The sequence below is a fragment of the Rattus norvegicus genome, chromosome 3 (assembly GCF_036323735.1).
Source record: "Rattus norvegicus strain BN/NHsdMcwi chromosome 3, GRCr8, whole genome shotgun sequence".
Classification (NCBI taxonomy): Eukaryota; Metazoa; Chordata; class Mammalia; order Rodentia; family Muridae; genus Rattus; species Rattus norvegicus.
This window is the reverse complement of record NC_086021.1, coordinates 97,100,616-97,124,895: the sequence shown is the minus strand read 5'-3', so window position 1 is coordinate 97,124,895 and position 24,280 is coordinate 97,100,616. Positions and strand designations below refer to the sequence as shown.

The following is a 24,280-nucleotide window of genomic DNA, read 5'->3' as shown; positions in this document are numbered from 1 at the left end:
AGGTCTCTTTCAGTTAGAACACTGATCCTGGCTTTCTTAGAGTGGGATTCTTTCTGCATCCATCCTCCTCCTTTCAGTCTTTCTTCGATATTCACATTCTCGGTAACCTGGACTCCCGACTCCCCTCTAACCCAGCTCTCAAGTTCTGTCCATTCCCTTCCATGGTATCTACTTGATCCATCTTTGCCCATGCTTAGCTAACTTTTTTGATCCTTTGGATCTGTTAAACTGTGACCCTCCCCTCCCCTCCCCTGCCAATCACATATGATTGTCCCATTTGCTTCTTATAGTCTCCATAGACTTTTCTCTGAGGCATTAAAGTCTGTATTTATATATCTACGTTATATCTTTAATGTCTTCTTTGTGTGTGAAACTGGGACAACAAAAGTGGCATCCACTATATGTCTACTATTATATAGCTACAACATCTTGTACCATTTCCTAGTACTCAGCACCATGTACGACTTAATCTCATCAACAGAATGAAGCTTCAAAGACTATGATATTTTGAATTCATGGCTAAAATGGATTTTCAGTGTTTTATCTTGACTACATTCCTTTAGTTTTTTATCCAGCTACAAGAATACTTCTAGAACTGATTCTGACGCAAACAAGGAGACACTGGTTCTCTTTTCCTATGTGTGGATTACTGCTAGACGCAAAAATTTGGAACAGGCTCAAATACTGATACATCAGACAACCTTACACATCTGTAGGAGAAGAGGGAACGTAGCACTTACCAATGAATGAACCTGTTTCTGGTGATGGAGAATAACTTGCCACTTTCCACATAATAGAAGCCTCCTGCGCTCTCACTGTATTTCACTGCTCCAAACGCAGCATTTGCAGTCCCTACAAAATGAATGTAGTCGGCTTGCACACGTGGTTCTCTGGGGATGACAGGCACTGAAGAGTGCTGAGGAAGCAGAGTGCAAGGGACTGACAGTGCATACAATAATAGGTGGAAAAGGGAGAAAGAAGTCAGGCACAAGACAAGCTATGATGCACAGGCTTTAGGCATGTGGACTTGGATAAACCAGGGGAGACCAAAGGCCTACTTGGGGAGCCCGAGGGAAAGCGGTGGCTCCCATTCTCCCAAGCCCTTTCCGTACCAAGGTCGCACACTGTGAATTCCCGAAAGTGCCTGGGCCTTTCGCGTTCAGCTCCGCTCAGCTCCACGAAGCTCCGTTCCAGGGATCCCGCCGCCGCCATCTTCCCGCGCGTCGCGAGGCCCGACGGGACAAGGGCGGGTCACGTCGACGTCACTTCCGGGGGTGTGGCGCAGGGCGGGCCTGTGAGACTTTCGCTGGCCGAGGACCGTGGGTCTGAGGATCGGTTGTGGCTTTTCACCGCGAGAGAGAGGCTGAAGCGGGAGGAAGATGCCTCCACTAGCGGTCATTTTGGAGCCGGCGGCGGCCGCGGCGCCCTTTCCCGACCGCCTAGAGCAGGGGCGGGGCTGTGTGTGTTTTCATTTTGAAAAACGGGCGGGGGCGGGCGGCGAGGGAAGAGGCCTGACAGGCACATTAGCAGCTAGCGGTCACCTTCCCCTCCGTTAGAGTGTTGGCTTGTAAGTTGTTACCCAACCTCTTCATCAATCAGCGAAACAAGGGGGAAAAGTGAACGGGAGAGGGATCTTTTGTGTTAGCATTTTTGGGAGACTTTTTTTTTTTTTTTTTTACATACCCACGTACACATGTATGTTTTGAGATGGCAGCTCCCTTTTTAGCTCAGGTGGGCCTTGAACTCTTATCCTCCTGCCCCAACCTCCCGAGTACTAGGAATTACAGGCTCTTGCCACCCGGATCGACACGGGTCGGGTGCATTAAATTAAACATTAATGCTGCAACCCTCTGAGGCTATCAAAATGCAGTACAATTTGCAAATGTGCAAATAATTGTTCTTTAATTTTTCTCTGGGATTGGTTAGTGTTCTGGAGGTTGAAGAAAGTGGATTGATCATTCAAAGCCAGCTGGGCCTAGATACTGAGACTTTGTCAATGAATAAATAGTCTGTCAATGAATAAATAAATAAACTACAACTTCAGGCTTACAACTGAACACGTTCCTTGGCAACTTCATCAGAATCATAACGTTGTGCAGTTCCGTAATTCTGCCCCTGCCCCAGCAATTACAATTCCCTTGGCCTTGATGAATATTTCGTGATTGTAACTGCCCACATCTTTCTCACTTAGCTTACTCTGAAGTCAGGTTGAGTGGGCATAGTCGTACACAGCAGCAACTTTAGGAAGCAAGTAAATCAGGAGTTCAAGATTATCCTCCAATCTATGTCAAGATCAAGGCCAGCCTGAGGCTGCCTGAAACCCTGGCTCAAATCAAACAAAAGGCAGCCAAGTGTGGGGGCCCACCTCTTTAATCCCAGCACTCAGGAGGAGGAGGTAGGTGGATTTCTGTGAGTTAAAGGGCAGCTTGGATTATAGTGAATTCCAGGACAGCCAGGGCTACACAAAACAGAAACTGTCTTGATGCCACTACTCCCCACAAAAGACAACTTGCCCTGCAACCATGTTTCCCACTACCAGCAATTCTAGCTTTATGTTTCTGTTTCTGTACATTGAACTGTGTCTGAGCTTATAGAGAGACACCCTTCCTACTTCAACCTTCAGTTAACTGATCATTTTAGCATCTTTAATTTTTCCATTTTTACTGTTACTCTTCTAAATCTCACTGATTTCAAGTCTCCCCTAAAGCCTTGCTAACTCCTGTGTTCTACAGTTGGTGAATGGGAATTATGTCTGCATTCAGTGGACACATTTTAGTGAATCCAGATGAAGTATAAGGTCCTGGTCCCTTGCTTCCATCTGGTCAATTTCAGTTCAATTTTCCCTGTCTAATCCTGCGTTCGTCACTCCCCTAGCAAGGCTGTTTTCTGGTGCGCTTTCCTGTGTGCAAATCTCTGCCTGTGTGTGCTCGCGAGTACACACACACACACACACACACACACACACACACACACACACCTTTAAAAATCTTTTTAAAAAGAATACCTGTTGTTGGGCTTAGTGGCTCACATCTTGACCCTCAGCACACAGAAGGCAGATACAGGTAGATCTCTGTGAGTTTACGGCTAGCCTAGTCTATGGAATGAGTGAAATATGTTTTGGGGAACTTGATGTTAAGAGTCATTTTCCTCACATATTCAAAATATCTATAATATAAGAAGGAATGTAAGAGATGAACAGGGAGGAGTGCTGTAAAAACTGCCTCCTGGACATACAATGTGGTGGCTGCTTTGATGAGATCATAGCTGTGGTTACCTACACAAAAGACAGGGCCTGTCAACATTCCGTTGTGGGGGTTGGACTGATGAGGCCCCATCCCTCCCTGAGGAACCATCGGTAAAGTCAGTGGCTGCTCTGAGAGAGGAGTAATTTTCTTCAGTAGTGTATTTACTGGTTAGTTGCCAGTGTTCCTATAATCCTCCCTCCCATGCTTATTCAAGCAACCCTAATTAAACTCAGTGGGTTGCATTCATAGAAAAGACATGAAAATAGAAGGGGAACTACTTGGGAAGAAGGAGGGGCTCATGGGGAGGGGTGCAAGAGAGGGTGATAGGGGTACATGAATGAAGCTGAGAGTAGTGGCACACACCTGTCATAGGCCAGTCTCAGCAACATAGTAAGTTTGAGGCCCGCCTAGGCTGCGTCAGATCCTGTCTCACAGACATAAACAGAAGATTTTATCAGTATGTTTGCTTTTTATTGTTATCCATTTTACAAATGATGGACATCACGTGACATTTTCATACATGTACTTTAATCTACTGTGGTCACATTCACTTCTTGTTAGCAAATCTTGTCCTCCCTTCCCCTCTTACTGTTCCCCTTCCTCTTCCCGAATAAAGTCCTCCCTCCCCTTTTATGCCATGTATACATATATTTAAATCTAGATTTTGCATGTAAGAACCAACAGGCAGAACTTGTTTTGTGTGTCTGCCTTTATTAGTAATGATGATCTCTAATTGTAACCATTTCCCTCCAAATGATGCAATTTTCTTCTTGTTTATGGCTGAATAAATCTTTAGATACAATGTTTTCCAGACTTCGAGCTGTCTTTGGTCCAGGTTATAGTAAATTTAAGGTGAATTGCAGTAAGTTAACATCGACACTTTACATTGCCCAAACTTAGTATCTTTTTTAGGTGGTAATTTTTCAATGGAAATTAGTGTTATTTCACACTGAGCACTTTCTATGTAATTTACTTTATTTCGGGTTCCAGGAATGTGGTTTTCTATCATTTGGCCATTGACTTTCAAAAGTGATAACAGGAATGACTGGAGATCTAGCCACAGTGCAAAAGTCTTATTATTTTTCTATTTCTTTGGAGTCTTAAATACTGGCTTTTATCTACATGTTGTTCTATTAATCATAGTAACTCATTTCCAGTTCCTGGAAGCATGTTGGTTTAGCCCACACTTACTTTTTCAGTCTTGATTGCATTTCTCCCTGTGTGCTGGGCACTGGGTTATAATGATCACTCCCAAAGAGGCTATGCAGCCAGATACCTTGTCTTTCTGGTTTTTAGAGACATGGTTTCTCTGTGTAGCCCTGGTTGTCCTGGAACTCCCTCAGTAGACCAGGCTAGCCTCAAACTCGGAGATCCACCTGCCTCTGCCTCTCAAGTGCGGATTAAAGGTTTGTCACTACCGCCCAACTAAAATATTCTTAAACACTACAAAAATGTCAGGTTTTCTGCTTTTGAGTTTCTCTCCGTTTAATGGGGTTTCAAAGGGGGAAAGTAGAGCTAATGGTAAGATGTGGTAATTACTACACAAGATAGTAAAGGTATAGCTGGACTATCACAGGAGAGAACCAGGCAAGCAGTGTCTGAGAAGCCTGGGTCATGGTCTAAAGATGTTTCCTTTCCTCCTGAACAGTTTGGATTAACATTAACTGTCTTTCCTTACAGCTCAGTGCTGAAAGAACTAAATAAATTCTTTTTTTCCTTGTTTGTTTATTTACCCAGGTCTCAGTGTGCAGCTCTAACTCCCTGAAACTCACAACATACATCAGTCTGGCCTCAAACTCAGATTTACCTATCTGTGCTTCCCCGTATCAGGATTAAAGGCGTGAGCCACCATGCCCTGCTATGAATTCCTACTGTAGGTTTTACATATGAATATGAAATGACCCTGCAGGTAAAATGCCTACTATGTAGGCCTGATGGCCCAAGTTCATACCTCAAAATCCATGTAAAGGCTCAAAAAAGAGAATTGACTGACTCTTAAAATCGTCCTCTGACCTCCACATGCGAGTCATGGCATAATAATTTGTAATTAATATATTTTACTATATAATTTATAATTCTAAACATTCATTCCTTTTTATTGTATGTGTATGTGTAAATTCCTGCATGTGTACATGTGGACCACATGCTTGTCTGGTACCTTAGGTCAGAAGAGGGAATTGGATCTCTTGGAATTGGAGTTACAGGCAGTCGTGAGATACCATATGGATGCTGGGATTGAAACTCAAGTACTCTGTAAGAGCACTGAGGGTGCCTAACTGCTGAGTCATCTCTACAGCCCCATAATAGTAAGTTTTTATTGACATTTATTTATTTATGGGTGTTTTGCTTGTAGTGTCTGCTGTATGTGCCTGCTGGCCAAAGAATCCACAAGAGGGCATCAGATCCCCTGGAACTGGAGTTACAGACATTTGTGAGTTCCCACGTAGGTTCTGGGAGTCAAACCTGGGTCGTCTGGAAGAGGAGCCAGTGCTCTTAACTACTGAGTCCAAAAACTAAGTCCTAGTGTAGGGACTAGGGAGTGGCTCAGTGGTGGCATTCCTGCTTTCTATGCTTAAGCCCTGGCTACTGTTGTCATTATTACTATTTACTGTTTTGTGGGTTTTTTGTTTGGTTGGATTGTATTTTTGAGACGAGGTCTTGTGAGGTCCGAGTCCTCCTCTGACCTCCGCACGTGAGCTTCATTTTGTCAGGGTATGATGGGAGAAGAAGAGGCCAGAAGATCAGGATTTCAAAGACAGCCTGACCACATAATGAGTTTGAGGCCAACTTAGGCTCTATGAGACCCTATAATTTTTAAAAAAATCAAGTCTTTATAAATAGTTCTTAAAAATTAAATATATTAGAGGGGCTGAGAGTTATGACAGGGCCCAGCTTCGGCTCCCAGAGCCCACGTAGTGGCTCACAAATGCCTATGACTGTAGTCCCAGGGGACCCAGTGCCCTCTTCTGGCCTCCTGGGTTTTCTGAACACATGTGGTACACGTGCATTGACTAAAGCACATACACATAAAAATAAATACATTTTTATTAAAGTAGATTTGACCTCATTATGGAAAGCCTAAACGGGTGAACTGGGAGAACAATTTTTTTGTTTTGTTTTTTCTAGACAGACTTTCTCTGTGTAGCTATGTATGTCCTTGAACTCACTCTGTAGATCAGGCTGGCCTTGAATTCAGAGATCATCCTGCCTCTGCCTCCCAAGTGCTGGGATTAAAGGTGCCATCACTGCCTGGTAGAACCTTGTTTAAAGAGAGTAGAGGTCACTAGAAAGTTACGTGTGGCCCAGGAGCGGCAGGACCCCTGCCACAGACACCGCCGGACCCTGAAGGAAACAGACCGGATAAACAGTTCTCTGCACCCAAATCCCGTGGGAGGGAGAGCTAAACCTTCAGAGAGGCAGACAGGCCTGGGAAACCAGAAGAGACTGCTCCCTGCACACACATCTCGGACGCCAGAGGAAAAAGCCAAAGACCATCTGGAACCCTGGTGCACTGAAGCTCCCGGAAGGGGCGGCACAGGTCTTCCTGGTTGCTGCCGCTGCAGAGAGCCCCTGGGCAGCACCCCACGAGCGAACTTGAGCCTCGAGACCACAGGTAAGACCAAATTTTCTGCTGCAAGAAAGCTGCCTGGTGAGCTTGGGACACACGGAAGCAGAATTTCTCTAGAACCGGGCACGTTCTGTGTTTACCGGAAGTCCCACACCCGCGGATCCCGGCCCGCAGCAGCTCTCTGCTCCCAGACCCGGTGAGAGAGAGACCCAACCGCCTGGTCAGGTGGGCACTCCTGAGGCTGCAGAGCGGAAGAGACCACCAACACTGCTCACCCCTGCCCACATCCCTGGCCCAAGAGGAAACTGTATAAGGCCTCTGGGCTCCCGTGGGGGAGGGCCCAGGAGCGGCAGGACCCCTGTGCCTAAGACACCACCAGAACCAGAAGGAAACAGACCGGATAAACAGTTCTCTGCACCCAAATCCCGTGGGAGGGAGAGCTGAACCTTCAGAGAGGCAGACAAGCCTGGGAAACCAGAAGAGACTGCTCTCTACACACACATCTCGGACGCCAGAGGAAAAAGCCAAAGACCATCTGGAACCCTGGTGCACTGAAGCTCCCGGAAACGGCGGCACAGGTCTTCCTGGTTGCTGCCGCTGCAGAGAGCCCCTGGACAGCACCCCACGAGCAAACCTGAGCCTCGGGACCACAGGTAAGGCCAAATTTTCTGCTGCAAGAAAGCTGCCTGGTGAACTCAAGACACAGGCCCACAGGAACAGCTGAAGACCTGTAGAGAGGAAAAACTACACGCCCGAAAGCAGAACACTCTGTCCCCATAACTGACTGAAAGAGAGGAAAACAGGTCTACAGCACTCCTGACACACAGGCTTATAGGACAGTCTAGCCACTGTCAGAAATAGCAGAACAAAGTAACACTAGAGATAATCTGATGGCGAGAGGCAAGCGCAGGAACCCAAGCAACAGAAACCAAGACTACATGCCATCATCGGAGCCCAATTCTCCCACCAAAACAAACATGGAATATCCAAACACACCAGAAAAGCAAGATCTAGTTTCAAAATCATATTTGATCATGATGCTGGAGGACTTCAGGAAAGACCTGAACACACTTAGGGAAGCACAGGAAAACATTAATAAACAAGTAAAAGCCTACAGAGAGGAATCGCAAAAATCCCTAAAAGAATTCCAGGAAAACACAATCAAACAGTTGAAGGAATTAAAAATGGAAATAGAAGCAATCAAGAAAGAACACATGGAAACAACCCTGGATATAGAAAACCAAAAGAAGAGACAAGGAGCTGTAGATACAAGCTTCACCAACAGAATACAAGAGATGGAAGAGAGAATCTCAGGAGCAGAAGATTCCATAGAAATCATTGACTCAACTGTCAAAGATAATGTAAAGCGGAAAAAGCTACTGGTCCAAAACATACAGGAAATCCAGGACTCAGTGAGAAGATCAAACCTAAGGATAATAGGTATAGAAGAGAGTGAAGACTCCCAGCTCAAAGGACCAGTAAATATCTTCAACAAAATCATAGAAGAAAACTTCCCTAACCTAAAAAAAGAGATACCCATAGACATACAGGAAGCCTACAGAACTCCAAATAGATTGGACCAGAAAAGAAACACCTCCCGTCACATAATTGTCAAAACACCAAACGCACAAAATAAAGAAAGAATATTAAAAGCAGTAAGGGAAAAAGGTCAAGTAACATATAAAGGGAGACCTATCAGAATCACACCAGACTTCTCGCCAGAAACTATGAAGGCCAGAAGATCCTGGACTGATGTTATACAGACCCTAAGAGAACACAAATGCCAGCCCAGATTACTGTATCCAGCAAAACTCTCAATTAACATTGATGGAGAAACCAAGATATTCCATGACAAAACCAAATTTACACAATATCTTTCTACAAATCCAGCACTACAAAGGATAATAAATGGTAAAGCCCAACATAAGGAGGCAAGCTATACCCTAGAAGAAGCAAGAAACTAATCGTCTTGGCAACAAAACAAAGAGAATGAAAGCACACAAACATAACCTCACATCAAATATGAATATAACGGGAAGCAATAATCACTATTCCTTAATATCTCTCAATATCAATGGCCTCAACTCCCCAATAAAAAGACATAGATTAACAAACTGGATACGCAACGAGGACCCTGCATTCTGCTGCCTACAGGAAACACACCTCAGAGACAAAGACAGACACTACCTCAGAGTGAAAGGCTGGAAAACAACTTTCCAAGCAAATGGTCAGAAGAAGCAAGCTGGAGTAGCCATTCTAATATCAAATAAAATCAATTTCCAACTAAAAGTCATCAAAAAAGATAAGGAAGGACACTTCATATTCATCAAAGGAAAAATCAACCAAGATGAACTCTCAATCCTAAATATCTATGCCCCAAATACAAGGGCACCTACATATGTAAAAGAAACCTTACTAAAGCTCAAAACACACATTGCACCTCACACAATAATAGTGGGAGATTTCAACACCCCACTCTCATCAATGGACAGATCATGGAAACAGAAATTAAACAGTGATGTAGACAGACTTAGAGAAGTCATGAGCCAAATGGACTTAACGGATATTTATAGAACATTCTATCCTAAAGCAAAAGGATATACCTTCTTCTCAGCTCCTCATGGTACTTTCTCCAAAATTGACCATATAATTGGTCAAAAAACGGGCCTCAACAGGTACAGAAAGATAGAAATAATCCCATGCGTGCTATCGGACCACCACGGCCTAAAACTGGTCTTCAATAACAATAAGGGAAGAATGCCCACATATACGTGGAAATTGAACAATGCTCTACTCAATGATAACCTGGTCAAGGAAGAAATAAAGAAAGAAATTAAAAACTTTTTAGAATTTAATGAAAATGAAGATACAACATACTCAAACTTATGGGACACAATGAAAGCTGTGCTAAGAGGAAAACTCATAGCGCTGAGTGCCTGCAGAAAGAAACAGGAAAGAGCATATGTCAGCAGCTTGACAGCACACCTAAAAGCTCTAGAACAAAAAGAAGCAAATACACCCAGGAGGAGTAGAAGGCAGGAAATAATCAAACTCAGAGCTGAAATCAACCAAGTAGAAACAAAAAGGACCATAGAAAGAATCAACAGAACCAAAAGTTGGTTCTTTGAGAAAATCAACAAGATAGATAAACCCTTAGCCAGACTAACGAGAGGACACAGAGAGTGTGTCCAAATTAACAAAATCAGAAATGAAAAGGGAGACATAACTACAGATTCGGAGGAAATTCAAAAAATCATCAGATCTTACTATAAAAACCTATATTCAACAAAATTTGAAAATCTTCAGGAAATGGACAATTTCCTAGACAGATACCAGGTATCGAAGTTAAATCAGGAACAGATAAACCAGTTAAACAACCCCATAACTCCTAAGGAAATAGAAGCAGTCATTAAAGGTCTCCCAACCAAAAAGAGCCCAGGTCCAGACGGGTTTAGTGCAGAATTCTATCAAACCTTCATAGAAGACCTCATACCAATATTATCCAAACTATTCCACAAAATTGAAACAGATGGAGCCCTACCGAATTCCTTCTATGAAGCCACAATTACTCTTATACCTAAACCACACAAAGACACAACAAAGAAAGAGAACTTCAGACCAATTTCCCTTATGAATATCGACGCAAAAATACTCAATAAAATTCTGGCAAACCGAATTCAAGAGCACATCAAAACAATCATCCACCATGATCAAGTAGGCTTCATCCCAGGCATGCAGGGATGGTTTAATATACGGAAAACCATCAACGTGATCCATTATATAAACAAACTGAAAGAACAGAACCACATGATCATTTCATTAGATGCTGAGAAAGCATTTGACAAAATTCAACACCCCTTCATGATAAAAGTCCTGGAAAGAATAGGAATTCAAGGCCCATACCTAAACATAGTAAAAGCCATATACAGCAAACCAGTTGCTAACATTAAACTAAATGGAGAGAAACTTGAAGCAATCCCAGTAAAATCAGGGACTAGACAAGGCTCCCCACTCTCTCCCTACTTATTCAATATAGTTCTTGAAGTTCTAGCCAGAGCAATCAGACAACAAAAGGAGATCAAAGGGATACAGATCGGAAAAGAAGAGGTCAAAATATCACTATTTGCAGATGACATGATAGTATATTTAAGTGATCCCAAAAGTTCCACCAGAGAACTACTAAAGCTGATAAACAACTTCAGCAAAGTGGCTGGGTATAAAATTAACTCAAATAAATCAGTTGCCTTCCTCTATACAAAAGAGAAACAAGCCGAGAAAGAAATTAGGGAAACGACACCCTTCATAATAGACCCAAATAATATAAAGTAACTCGGTGTGACTTTAACCAAGCAAGTAAAAGATCTGTACAATAAGAACTTCAAGACACTGAGGAAAGAAATTGAAGAAGACCTCAGAAGATGGAAAGATCTCCCATGCTCATGGATTGGCAGGATTAATATGGTAAAAATGGCCATTTTACCAAAAGCAATCTACAGATTCAATGCAATCCCCATCAAAATACCAATCCAATTCTTCAAAGAGTTAGACAGAACAATTTGCAAATTCATCTGGAATAACAAAAAACCTAGGATAGCTAAAGCTATCCTCAACAATAAAAGGACTTCAGGGGGAATCACTATCCCTGAACTCAAGCAGTATTACAGAGCAATAGTGATAAAAACTGCATGGTATTGGTACAGAGACAGACAGATAGACCAATGGAATAGAATTGAAGACCCAGAAATGAACCCACACACCTATGGTCACTTGATTTTTGACAAAGGAGCCAAAACCATCCAATGGAAAAAAGATAGTATTTTCAGCAAATGGTTCAACTGGAGGGCAACATGTAGAAGAATGCAGATTGATCCATCCTTATCACCCTGTACAAAGCTTAAGTCCAAGTGGATCAAGGACCTCCACATCAAACCAGACACACTCAAACTAATAGAAGAAAAACTAGGGAAGCATCTGGAACACATGGGCACTGGAAAAAATTTCCTGAACAAAACACCAATGGCTTATGCTCTAAGATCAAGAATCGACAAATGGGATCTCATAAAACTGCAAAGCTTCTGTAAGGCAAAGGACACTGTGGTTAGGACAAAACGGCAACCAACAGATTGGGAAAAGATCTTTACCAATCCTACAACAGATAGAGGCCTTATTTCCAAAATATACAAAGAACTCAAGAAGTTAGACCGCAGGGAAACAAATAACCCTACTAAAAAATGGGGTTCAGAGCTAAACAAAGAATTCACAGCTGAGGAATGCCGAATGGCTGAGAAACACCTAAAGAAATGTTCAACATCTTTAGTCATAAGGGAAATGCAAATCAAAACAACCCTGAGATTTCACCTCACACCAGTGCGATTGGCTAAGATCAAAAACTCAGGTGACAGCAGATGCTGGCGAGGATGTGGAGAAAGAGGAACACTCCTCCATTGTTGGTGGGGTTGCAGACTGGTACAACCATTCTGGAAATCAGTCTGGAGGTTCCTCAGAAAATTGGACATTGAAGTGCCTGAGGATCCAGCTATACCTCTCTTGGGCATATACCCAAAAGATGCCTCAACATATAAAAGAGACACGTGCTCCACTATGTTCATCGCAGCCTTATTTATAATAGCCAGAAGCTGGAAAGAACCCAGATGCCCTTCAACAGAGGAATGGATACAGAAAATGTGGTACATCTACACAATGGAATATTACTCAGCTATCAAAAACAACGAGTTTATGAAATTCGTAGGCAAATGGTTGGAACTGGAAAATATCATCCTGAGTGAGCTAACCCAATCACAGAAAGACATACATGGTATGCACTCATCGATAAGTGGCTATTAGCCCAAATGCTTGAATTACCCTAGATCCCTAGAACAAACGAAACTCAAGACGGATGATCAAAATGTGAATGCTTCACTCCTTCTTTAAATGAGGAAAAAGAATACCCTTGGCAGGGAAGGGAGAGGCAAAGATTAAAACAGAGACTGAAGGAACACCCATTCAGAGCCTGCCCCACATGTGGCCCATACATATACAGCCACCCAATTAGACAAGATGGATGAAGCAAAGAAGTGCAGACCGACAGGAGCCGGATGTAGATCGCTCCTGAGAGACACAGCCAGAATACAGCAAATATAGAGGCGAATGCCAGCAGCAAACCACTGAACTGAGAATAGGTCCCCTATTGAAGGAATCAGAGAAAGAACTGGAAGAGCTTGAAGGGGCTCGAGACCCCAAAAGTACAACAATGCCAAGCAACCAGAGCTTCCAGGGACTAAGCCACTACCTAAAGACTATACATGGACTGACCCTGGACTCTGACCCCATAGGTAGCAATGAATATCCTAGTAAGAGCACCAGTGGAAGGGGAAGCCCTGGGTCCTGCTAAGACTGAACCCACAGTGAACTAGTCTATGGGGGGAGGGCGGCAATGGGGGGAGGGTTGGGAGGGGAACACCCATAAGGAAGGGGAGGGGGGAGGGGGATGTTTGCCCGGAAACCGGGAAAGGGAATAACACTCGAAATGTATATAAGAAATACTCAAGTTAATAAAAAAAAAAAAAAAAAAAAAAAAAAAAGAAAGTTACGTGTTGGAGTAGTCAGGCTGACATTGTAGGTGCACTAACTGCTCTGACATGGAGTCTAGAGTTTTTCAGTTCTCCCCAGGAAACCCCTAGTGCATAACCCTGCAAAGGGAACTTCTTTTAAAAAAGAGAAATTGTAGAAGAAATGAAGTATGTCACTGCTTTCACTTCTGTTTTCGTCCTGACTTCTTTTTCACTTTTCATATAACATTTTCCACAAATTTCAATATGTTTCACATTGTTCCACAATTAATTGATTTATTTTAATTTTTGGAGTAAGCAGAGTGAACATGAATTTATTAAGGAAGAAAAGTGGGAGAAGAACTTCTGAGAGTTGGAGGGGTCCAAGGGATATTGGAATGTTACTTTTACATATTTACAAAATCAGTTCACGTAGACTGGACAAAGTGGTGCAGCCCTCAGGAGGTAGAGGCAGGTGGATCTCTCTGAGTTCAAGGCCAGCCTGGTCTATATTGTGTGTTCTAAGACAGCAAGGTCTACATAAGACCCTGGTTTGTTCTGTTTGTTTTGTTTTAAATATGGTATAATAATGTAATCCACAGAATCAGGAAAAAAATGTTTCTTGAGTTCCCTGAGATGGCTTTGCTTATCAAAGCCAGCTCTGGTGTATGTGGAAATTGACCTGACACTAATGTAGTGATGACATATAAAAGCGTAAGCACTTGTGTAAGCCTTTCCTAGAGGGGCAGGAGCCTTGTAGTTTTTCCCACCCTTGTTTGCCTTTCTGGTGAGTTTTGGGAGTCCTTTCTCATTGAGTGTCCAAGTTAGACAGGATCTATCAGTTGAGTGTAAGGCATTTACCATCCATTCTTGAGAGTAGCACGTAAGGCCGAAAGCACCAACAAGAAGCACGATTCGAGCCAGGCAGTGCTGGCACACGCCTTTAATCCCAGCACGCCAGAAGAAAGGAAGGCGGGTCTCTTGAGTTCCAGGTCAGCTTGGTCTACAGATCAAGTTCCAGGACAGTCCGGGCTACACAGAGAAACTCTGTCTTGAAAAATCATTAGGTAAATAAATAAATAAGTAAAAATTAAGTAAGAAGGAAGATGTATAGGTAGCCTTAATGTTATTAACTAAGCAGTTACTGAACTATGACTAATATTGATCTCAAAGAACAAAATAAAAGTAACCAGGGAGATAGCTCAATGGGTGAGGATGCTTGCAGTGCAGGCTAGATAAACTGAGTCTGATCTTGGGAATTCATGGTGGAAGAAGAGCCAATCAAGAAAGGTGTTCTCTGGGGTTGGGGATCTAGCTCAGTGGTAGAGCGCTTGCCTAGGAAGTGCAAGGCCCTGGGTTCGGTCCCCAGCTCTGAAAAAAAGAACCAAAAAAAAAAAAAAAAGGTGTTCTCTGACGTCCATACATCATTTTGATACATGTGTGAACTTGCACACACATACCCCCACCCCCGACACATAAAACAATTCAACTGGAGAAAAGTGGTTCACTCTTTAATCTCAGCATTTGGGGGGCAGAGGCAGGTAAATCTCTGTGAGTTTGAGACAAGTATGGTCCATATAGCAAGACTCAGGCTATCTAGGGCTATGAGGTGAGAGACCTTGTATTAAACCAGCCAGTCAACCAACCAACCAACCAACCAAGGAAGATAAAAATTCATACAGGCATGGAGCAATAGTAGTTAGTCGTGGTACCCAGGGTCAATTCCCAATTACCACTGGTAATGCCAGTTCTAGAGGATTGACACCCTCTTTTAACTTCTAAGGGCACCAGACACGCACATGGTGCACATGCACATATGCAGGCAAAATACACATATATAAAAAATAAAATCTTGGGGTTGGGGATTTAGCTCAGCGGTAGAGCACTTGGCTAGCAAGCGCAAGGCCCTGGGTTTGGTCCCCAGCTCCGGAAAAAAAAAAAAAGAAAAAAAAATCTTAAAGAAAAAAAGAAAAGAGCAATTTAGGAAAAAAAAACTCATTTACAACTCCTCTCTCTCTCTCTCTCTCTCTCTCTCTCTCTCTCTCTCTCTCTCTCTCTCTCTCATCTTGCTACTAGTCCAGGATGAGTCCAACAATACTTTTTATTTCAATCAATGTATGGTGGTAGTTTTATGCACAACTGCAATCCCAGCACCAGTCAGAGGCAAGAGGCTACTCTACACAATGAGACCCCGCCTCAAAAACAAAATATTTTTAAAATAGTCTCCTTTCATTTCATTTTATTTTATTCTTTCTTTCTTCTTTGAGACAGGGTCTCACTGTTTAGCTCTGACTGACTTGGGTCTTATTGTGTAGGCCAGGCTGGCCTTGAACTCTCAGACCTGCCTGCCTCTGCTTCCTGAGTGGGGGATTAGAGTGTTCCCATCCTGACCTATCCTCACTTTCAGGGTTGTCATTTCTTTGTTGCTGTGCCAACATGTCATACCCTCGTGTCTTAATCTGCAAAGTAGTAATGATAATAAATGTCAGTGGAGATATTTCCCAATCTGTTTAGTAATTTTTCTCTACTCATCTGCTCTGGAAAGTTTTTTAAAACCCTCTGCTTTCTGGGTGGGGGTGACACATGCATTTAATCCCAGCATTTGGGAAGCAGAGGCAGGTGTATCTCTTGTGAGTTCAAGGCCAGCCTAGTCTATAGAGCAAGTTCTAGGACAGCCAAGGCTACACATTGAAACCCTGTCTTGAAAACCAAAGCCCTCCTCTGCCAAAAAACAAAACAAAACAAAATAAAGCAAAAAAAACCCTTTCTGCTCATTCCTTCAAAGGGTAAAGGGTAAAAAGGTTCAAATCATAAAAATAGAATTTTTTTAAAAGATTTATTCATTTATTATATATAAGTACACTGTAGCTGTCTTCAGACACACCAGAAGAGGGCATTGGATCTCTTTACAGATGGTTGTGAGCCACCATGTGGTTGCTGGTAATTGAACTCAGAACCTCTGGAAGAGCAGTAGGGCGCTCTTAACCGCCGAACCATCTCTCCAGCCCCCTAAAAATAGAATTTTTAGAAGCATTACTCCTTCCTTATTTTATCCGCCATGTTTCATTTGTATGCAGGTGCCAAAAGAGTCACCAGGCAAATAAAATAAGCTGCTTCCTCATACACTGGAGCCTGGTGTCAGCAGCCTGAGCAGGGTCGAGGCTTGGGCTGGAGGTCAGGGACAAAGCTCTTCTGAATCCTAGGCTTTTTGTTTTGTGTTAGCTAGCCTTCGTCACTCCTGCAAGAATGTCTGGAAATTAAATAAGTCAAAATATATATAACTGAAATTTCAGACCTGGCAACCACAGGTCCACACCCAGTGATTGTTATGTTTCTCTAGCACCCTCCAGGACCCTGCTTACGCACCGATTTCTCCTGAGTAACAGCGTGTGGAGCCAAGTCAGTAACGATAATGTTCCTTGTCTGTCTTCTTGGGCTTGCCCCGATGCTGGCCTGACAATGCCAGGCTCGGGAAGTATTTGTTTCTGAAACCTAGCCAAGAAGTCTAACAATTCTCTCCCTTCCTTTCTATTGCCCTTGTCTTCCTTACTGATGCCAAGTCTGGTGTTTTCCTTGTCTAGAGACCATACAAGCAAGGAAACGAACTTTCTTGGGATAAGAGAGACCACTTGGCAGAAAAATGCTCTCTTTGTTCTCATTCAAATGACCTTTTCTCGGATGGCATTCATGTCTGAAGCTTCCTATATTCCTTCGATTCTCCAAGATCCTTGTGAGGAGAGCAGAAGGTAAGTGCTGAAATTCTGATCTTTCTTTGAGACAAGGTGTCATGTAGCCCAGGCGAAGCTCAAAGTTATTATGACCTTTTAAATACCTTGAATTCCTGATCCTTCTGTTTCCATCTCCAGAGTATTGGACTGCAGGCATGTACCACGATGCCTAGCTATGAGCTCTGAATTTTCTTGATTGGCAAGAAATAGCTGAGAGATGGTAAAAGGCTTTGCTATGTATTTACCCAAACTATCCTTAGCTGGGTCTGAACCCATTTTCAAAACATACTTAGAAACAAAGGCTAAAGAGAAGGCTTAGATGTTAAACCACTCACTGTTCTGCACAGGATCCAGGCTTAGTTCCCAGCACCTACATGGCAGCCCAGAACTGCTATAACACCAGTTCTATGGGGAGACAATGTCCTCTTCTGGCTTCCTTGGGCTCCTACATATATGCGGTGTACATAAACTAACGTAGATACACATCTCATTACAATAATACTTTAAAAATGAATATTGTCTGGTGGAGAAAAATGTTTCCGTAGTTTGACTAAGACATCTCATCCTCAGGGTTTTATTTCAAAGAAACAGTCAGAGGCATTGTTTTGTAGACACAGAGGTTCATTTTGTAAGTAAACCTTTACTTTGCTGTGATTGACAGATATCAGTAATTGTCAAAATGAATGAACCGCTGTTAACGTACTATTAACTTAAGCGCATACTTAGTGTGGTGAGGAGGCACATTTCTTTATTCCCAGAACTCAGGAGGCAGAGGCAGGCAGATCTCTATGAGTTTGAGGCTAGCCTGGTCTAAATTCTGAATTCTAGGCTAACCAGAGCTATGTAGATGGCAAGACCTTGTCTCTAAAACAAGCTCTATCCCAGTTAGGGTTACTATCGCGATGCTGAAACACCGTGACCAAAGCAACCTGGGGAGGAAAGGGTTTGTTTGGCTTCTGTTTCATCCCCACTGTTCATCATCAGAGGAAGTCAGGGCAGGAATGCTGACAGGCAGGAACCTGGAGGCAGGAGCTGATGCAGAGGCCATGGAGGGTGCTGCTTACTGGCTTGTTCCTCATGACTTGCTCAGCCTGCTTTCTTCAGGACCACCAGCCCAGGAATGGCATCACCCGAGGTGGGCTGTGCCCTCCCCCATCAATCACTATTAATTAAATGACCTAGAGCAGATGTTTTTTGTTTGTTGTTTTTGTTTTGAGACAGTGTCTCACTATTTTTCTCTGATTGTCCTGGAACTCACTATGTAGACAAAGTTGGTCTTGAACTCACAGAGTTATGCTTGCCTCTGCCTCCCAAATGCCTGGTATTAAAGGTGTGCACTACCATGCCCAGCTACCTACAGTCAGATCTTTATTAGAGACATTTTGTTAATTGAGATTCCTTCCTCTCAGATGTCTTTGGCCCCGTGTTAAGTTAACATAAAACTTTCCAGTATACTTCCTCCAAGTATACTTTCTCTTTCTTTTCTTCCCACCCCAAGTCACAGTCTCTCTGTGTTTAGCCTAGGCTAGCCTTGAGTCACCTCTGGAATACTAGAATTACAAGCATTCACCCTCAAAACTGACGTTCATGTGTGTGTGTGTGTGTGTGTGTGTGTGTGTGTGTGTGTGTGTGTATGTGTGTGCATGCCAAGGTTGGAGAACAACTTTTAGGAGTCAGTTTTCTCCTTGTGCTTTGGTTTCTGGGGATTGAACTCATTTTGTTAGGTTTGCACAAGTGTTTTTGCCCATTGAGCCATCTCACTGGACCTTGTATACTTTTTAACATAATGGTCGTTTTTGTTCCAGGATTCTATCCACAATACTCAGTTACATGTGGTGCCCAGATATGTATCCTTAGGTTCCTCAAGTCAGTGAGAGTTTCTTGAATTTTCCTTGTTTTGGAATGGCCTCTACACTGAGCTACATACCCAGTGATATTTAGTATTTAACAATAAAAAGGATTTAAAATATTTTTATTTTCTTGTTTATTTGGACACAGCGGTCTTATTACATAAGTTTTGCTGTTGAAGAACTTGCTATGTAGTCCAGGTTGGCCTGAACCCACAGACATTCTCCTGCCTCTGCTTCCCAAGTGCTAGAACTAAAAGTGCCTGCTATCATGCTCAGCTTAGGAATTATTTTTGAAATTAGAAAGACATACACTGGCATGGAGAACTTTTAAAACATATTTCTGTGCACGTGTACACATGTATAACCCTACATACACGAACAGGTTAGTGGACAGCTATGGGAGTTGGTTTTGTCCTTCCAGCATGTAGTTCCCAAGGATGGAACTTAGTTGTCAAATTTGCCAGCAGGAACCTTTACTCCCTGAGCCAGCTTGCTGCCCTGGAAAAAGTAACCTTTAAAAGATGGCCTCGCTAGGAGGACAGGTGTTCCAGTGCAGTGCTAAGCAAGCACATCGTGTAGCCTTGTGTCACTGTCTATGAAGGAACCGAAATCAGTGGTGTGGGGCAGAGTGGGTGTTGTCCTCAGAATTCTGCAGTTTCTAGGAAACTGGGCACCATCTGTTTCTGATTAGAGCATTGAACTTGCAAGATCATGAGCTGGGTCTTTGTTACTCTCAACAAAGTCAAGAAGAAGAAGAAGGAGAAGCAGCAGCAGCAGCAGCAGCAGCAGCAGCAGCAGCCGCAGAAGAAGAAGAAGAAGAAGAAGAAGAAGAAGAAGAAGAAGAAGAAGAAGAAGAAGAAGAAGAAGAAGAAGAAGAAGAAGAAGAAGAGTAGTGATACCAAATGCTAAGGATGCCTGTGTGAGCGGCAGAGTCATATCCTGGCTCTCTCTTCCCTGGGGCTTTGCATTTAAAAAACACGTGTTGTGGTTTTCTATGATTATCTTTCCACTTCCTCTGCCGCAGCTCCCTCGCTGTAAATATCCTTTTGTGCACTGCCGCTTTGCCTTCCTTAATCACTCACTCACTTTCTCCAACCCTCCGCTGTGTATTTCCCGCTAGTCACGTACAAGTTCGGTGGGATTTCTATTCTCTAACGAGATTTTTTTTTTTTTTTTTTTTTTTTTTTTTTTTTTTTTTTTTTTTAGTAACGAGTTTCAAATCCCAGCCATGTCTGTTATGAGCTGTATGATCTGAGGACAACTGCACAAGTAATACGAGTTTCCTCCTCTGAAAACAAAGGCGACATTATGCGGCCAGTGGGAACAGTACGGGATTAAATGAGGCTTGCCATACATCTGCAGAGGATCTAAATCAGTGCTTGGCACCAGTGAGGCATTTCGCCTTCCCTGCCACCTTCCCTTTCTCCCTCCATGCATCCGAGGAGGCTATGGCTTGTGTTATCTCTCGCTAAGACGACCACACGCTAAAGGATCAAACCTAAACAGAGCTGGCTTCCAGGGTCCCCTCATGTGAACCCACACCCTGTCTTTGTGGCCTCCCCACTTTCTACCATACACACATCACTCTGTAGCCACACCCAATTACTAGCTCTTGTCTAAATACATGGTACGATCTCTGTAAGCACCGTTTTCTGCATCTGGAATTCTTACTCACTCTTGCCTGGTAAAGTTCTCTTGCCCACAGCTGGAGGGCCCATGCTCCCTCTTCTGCTCTGAGCTTTATGAATGTAACTCCTTCTTCATTTACTCCATTGACCCAACAGATTATTATCCGGCCTCTACCATATGCCATTCGAGACAGGCAACCCCTGTGACATTTGTGACATTTTGCTCTACGAGGGCAGGGTCTGCCTGATTTTTATCTCTAGTGCTTATTGAGGGGAAGAGCAAGCACTGGACAGGATAAAATGAGAGCTGATCTTTCTCAGTGGCCAAACCAGAAAGCTATTTCCAAGTGCTGACTTCCTCGTTTGCTAGGTGAAGGGAAAGACAAAGGACACTTCTTGTTACATGTAACATATTGTTGCACTTACTGGCAATTCCAAGGGCTCAGAGCCATTATTCCGCTTCCAGTGTTCTCCATCTGGAAGCGTTTAACCAATTAAATGAAAGACTGCAGATGAGTTAGCCCCACTGTATCTTCAGTGGGTGAAACCTTCTCTGCTCTGGCGGATTCATTACACAAATACCAAGGGTCAAACCTATTTTTAGTAACACAATTTTGAACATCTTAGTTTGTTTTTTTGAAATTTCTAAAATTGGTAACAGACTTTTGAAAATCTTTTTATTTAAAAAAAGTGTAAGGCCAGTGTGATGGTTCACAGGTAAAGACCTCTTCCCTCTGAGTTTGCTGATAGAAATTTATTTTCTCTGCTAAACTGAATTTTTTTTCCACTCAAGTTGGAAACAGTGCATCCTGGATTGCATCATGAGATTTAAACTGAAGGCCACGATGGGAAGGAGTTAAGTTAGGTTTCAGTGAGAAAGATGGGATTTGAGATTTGATAGTGGATAGAAGAAATCTATCCACACTGTGATCCAACACTGTAGTCTTTGCTAGGCCAGAATGTTCAGCACACTCTAACTGAATGTCATTCTAGGCTAAAAAAAAAAAAAAAAAAAACAAACCAAAAAACCCCAGGGCTTAGGGGAGGGAGGGAGGGACAGAGTAGAACATTCAGGAATTTTAGGGTAATGGACATTTTTTAAAGTACTGGGCATTGAGCCTCAGGAGTCACATATGCTAATTAGACAAGCTTCTACATACACAGGTCAGAAATGTGTGTGTGTGTGTGGTGTGGTGTGTGTGTGTGTGTGTGTGTGTGTGTGTGTGTGTGTGTGTGTGTGTGTGTGTTTTGAGACAGGGTTTCTAAGTGAAATAGCCTTGGGCTGTGTACTGGCTAGTTTTGTGTGTCAACTTGACACAAGCTGGAGTTATCACAGAGAAAGGAGCCTCAGTTGAGGAAAAGCCTCCATGAGACCCAACTGTAAGGCATTTTCTCAACTAATGATCAAGGGGGGATTGCCTAGCCCATTGTGGATGGGGCTGTCCCTGGGCTGGTAGTCCTGAGTTCTATAAGAAAGCAAGCTGAGCAAGCCAGGGGAGGCAAGCCAGTAAGTAACATCCCCCCATGGCCTCTGCATCAGCTCCTGCTTCCTGACCTGCTTGAGTTCCAGTCCTGACTTCCTTTGGTGATGAACAGCAATGTGGAAGTGTAAGCTGAATAAACCCTTTCCTCCCCAACTTGCTTCTTGGTCATGATGTTTGTGCAGGAATAGAAACCTAATGAAGATAGGCTGTCCTGGAACTCACTCTGTAGACTAGGCTTGCCTTGAACTTATAGAGGTCCACCTGCCTCTGCCTCCCAAGTATTGGGATCAAAAGTGTACACCACCATTTCTGGCAGGAATGACTTTTGCTTTTTAGAAAATATTATCATTGTATGTGTACTATATATATGTGTGTGAGTAAGGGCGTGCACATTCTTCAGTGTGTGTGTGTATGTGTAGAGGCCAGAGGACAACTTTGGGGAATTGGTCCTCTTTTTGCTGTGGGTTTGCTAGTGCTTTTGCCTGCTAAGTTACCTCATGGACTTGAGGCTTTAAAAACAACAACAACAACAACAACAACAACAACAACAACAACAACAACAACATGATTTTGATAAATTGTTCCAAGCTGGTCTAGAATTCTGTATGTAACCATGCTAAGTCTCAAATTGGAGAGTGTGTTGCTTAGCTGGGATTACGTCTGGTGCGGCTTTGAAATCTTAGTACCCCAGACTGTTGAGATTACACATACATCACCATGCCTATTTTATGGGGTATGGAGGGTTAAACCCAGGGCTTCTGCACGCTAGGTGAGCACTTTACCAGCTGAACTACCTTTTAGACACAGACTTCCTGACTTGAGTCCCCCCCACCGCCCCCCCCCCCGCTCCCATTTTGTTTGAGACAGTTTCTTTGTGTAGCCCTGGGTGTCTTGGAATTCACTTTGTAGACCAGGCTGGTTTTGAACTCCTGTAGACCTGCCTGCCTCTGCCTCCCTAGTGTTGGGACTAAAGGCATACCCCACCACCAGGCTTGGATCTTGTTTTTATACTTCGTTGCCTGCTTTTCATGTTTAATTCATTGCTGCAGTGTTTACACCTCTGTAATTGGGCTTAGGTGAAACAGATAAATGAATGATTATAAAGGGTGGTTAGGAAAATCTAGAAAGAAGTTAGTTGTCTAAAGTAGCAATTAGTTTCTTTTATAAGAGACCTGACCCTGACCCATATTACCCAGGATGAAATCTGGGCTTGCTAATGCCTATCTGAATGCAATCCTCGTGGGAGGTGGAGACCAGAGGATCAGGAGTTCAAGGTCAAGCCTGGTCTATATGAGACTCATCTCAAAGAAACAAAACTCATGCGATGTAGATTGTGTGAGATGCCGTGGCAATCCTTATGGGGTGGGAAATACAGCAGTGTAGTGTGACTTGCACTCAAATCAAAAGGTCCAGGGGTTGTTCATGAACGGTAAAGCTAATACCTCAAGTTGTTTGTTTGTTTTGGTTTCCCTACAGGAGAACACAGTGACCCCAAGGAAGTAGTCCACAGCGGAAGGGCACAGAAATGGTGGTAGAGGGCTCAAGTGACATCGCAGAGGAGGGCAGCGGTGCCACCAAGAATGTGAAAAAGGCGCTGTTGAAAGGGAGGTTCATAAGCTGTCCAAACCAGGGTCATAAGCTCCCAGAAAAGTGGCTATAATTTCTGCTGATGAATTGGAGGAAATTTGCAATAAGGAAAAATACACCCATCTGAAAAGAAATCCAGTTCAGAAGGTCAGTCCAGCCCCAAACAACCTCAGGGAACAGGAATTGGACTCACAGAACAATGCGGCACTTACTTGGCTTTACAGAGGCCAGCTCATTCCTTTCCAAAGTGCACACAGTTCACACCTAATTCTGTGCTGAAGTATCTACAGAGAACCTAGACACACAGGAGCTCCTCCAAATTTCTCACTGTTTCTCTGTCCAGATGCAGGACAGGTCCTTTCGAAGGCTCAGCAACTGTTGACAGTGAGACCAGTTACCACGAACAGTGAAGTCCCTTGAGAGTGTCACCTGAGGAGATTTTCCTTTAAATACCAGCAAACAGACAGACATGACAGTCCATGCCTGAAATCCTAGTGCTTGGGAGGCAGAGGCAGGAGGAGCATGGATTCAAGGCCAACGTAGGCTGCATAGTGACACCCTGTCTCAAAATGAGAACAAAGGCAAGGGCGCAAAAGCAAAGTGCAGGGGCCAGTGGGGGCCTGAGGTCTGGATCACTCCGGA

General features: G+C 43.3%; 1 protein-coding gene and 2 long non-coding RNA genes across 5 annotated transcripts in view; 2 read left to right on the top strand and 1 right to left on the bottom strand.

Annotated features, from left to right (window-relative positions):
• The window catches only part of Nup160 (nucleoporin 160), a 62,505-nt gene extending 58,332 nt beyond the window's left edge, over positions 1-4,173 (bottom strand). Inside the window, exons 1-3 of one of the 3 annotated variants that reach the window (NM_001107744.1) lie at positions 3,005-3,268; positions 1,113-1,586; positions 741-852 (exon numbers count right to left, since the gene is read on the bottom strand). In NM_001107744.1, the coding sequence (NP_001101214.1) occupies positions 741-852; positions 1,113-1,212 (212 nt within the window). In that variant the 5' untranslated portion in view covers positions 1,213-1,586; positions 3,005-3,268. Of the gene's footprint in view, positions 1-740; positions 853-1,112 lie in introns of all 3 variants that reach the window. The other 2 variants (XM_039104889.2, XM_039104890.2) reach the window with 2 other exon arrangements.
• Positions 4,174-13,403: 9,230 nt separating this feature from the next.
• On the top strand, positions 13,404-23,772 carry LOC102555600 (uncharacterized). The gene is made up of 3 exons (XR_005502280.2): positions 13,404-16,760; positions 16,943-17,107; positions 23,528-23,772. It is a non-coding gene; the product is annotated as an uncharacterized LOC102555600 (long non-coding RNA).
• On the top strand, positions 17,119-20,581 carry LOC103691844 (uncharacterized). Its single transcript, XR_591575.3, has 2 exons — positions 17,119-19,858; positions 20,146-20,581. It is a non-coding gene; the product is annotated as an uncharacterized LOC103691844 (long non-coding RNA).
• Positions 23,773-24,280: the final 508 nt, after the last annotated feature.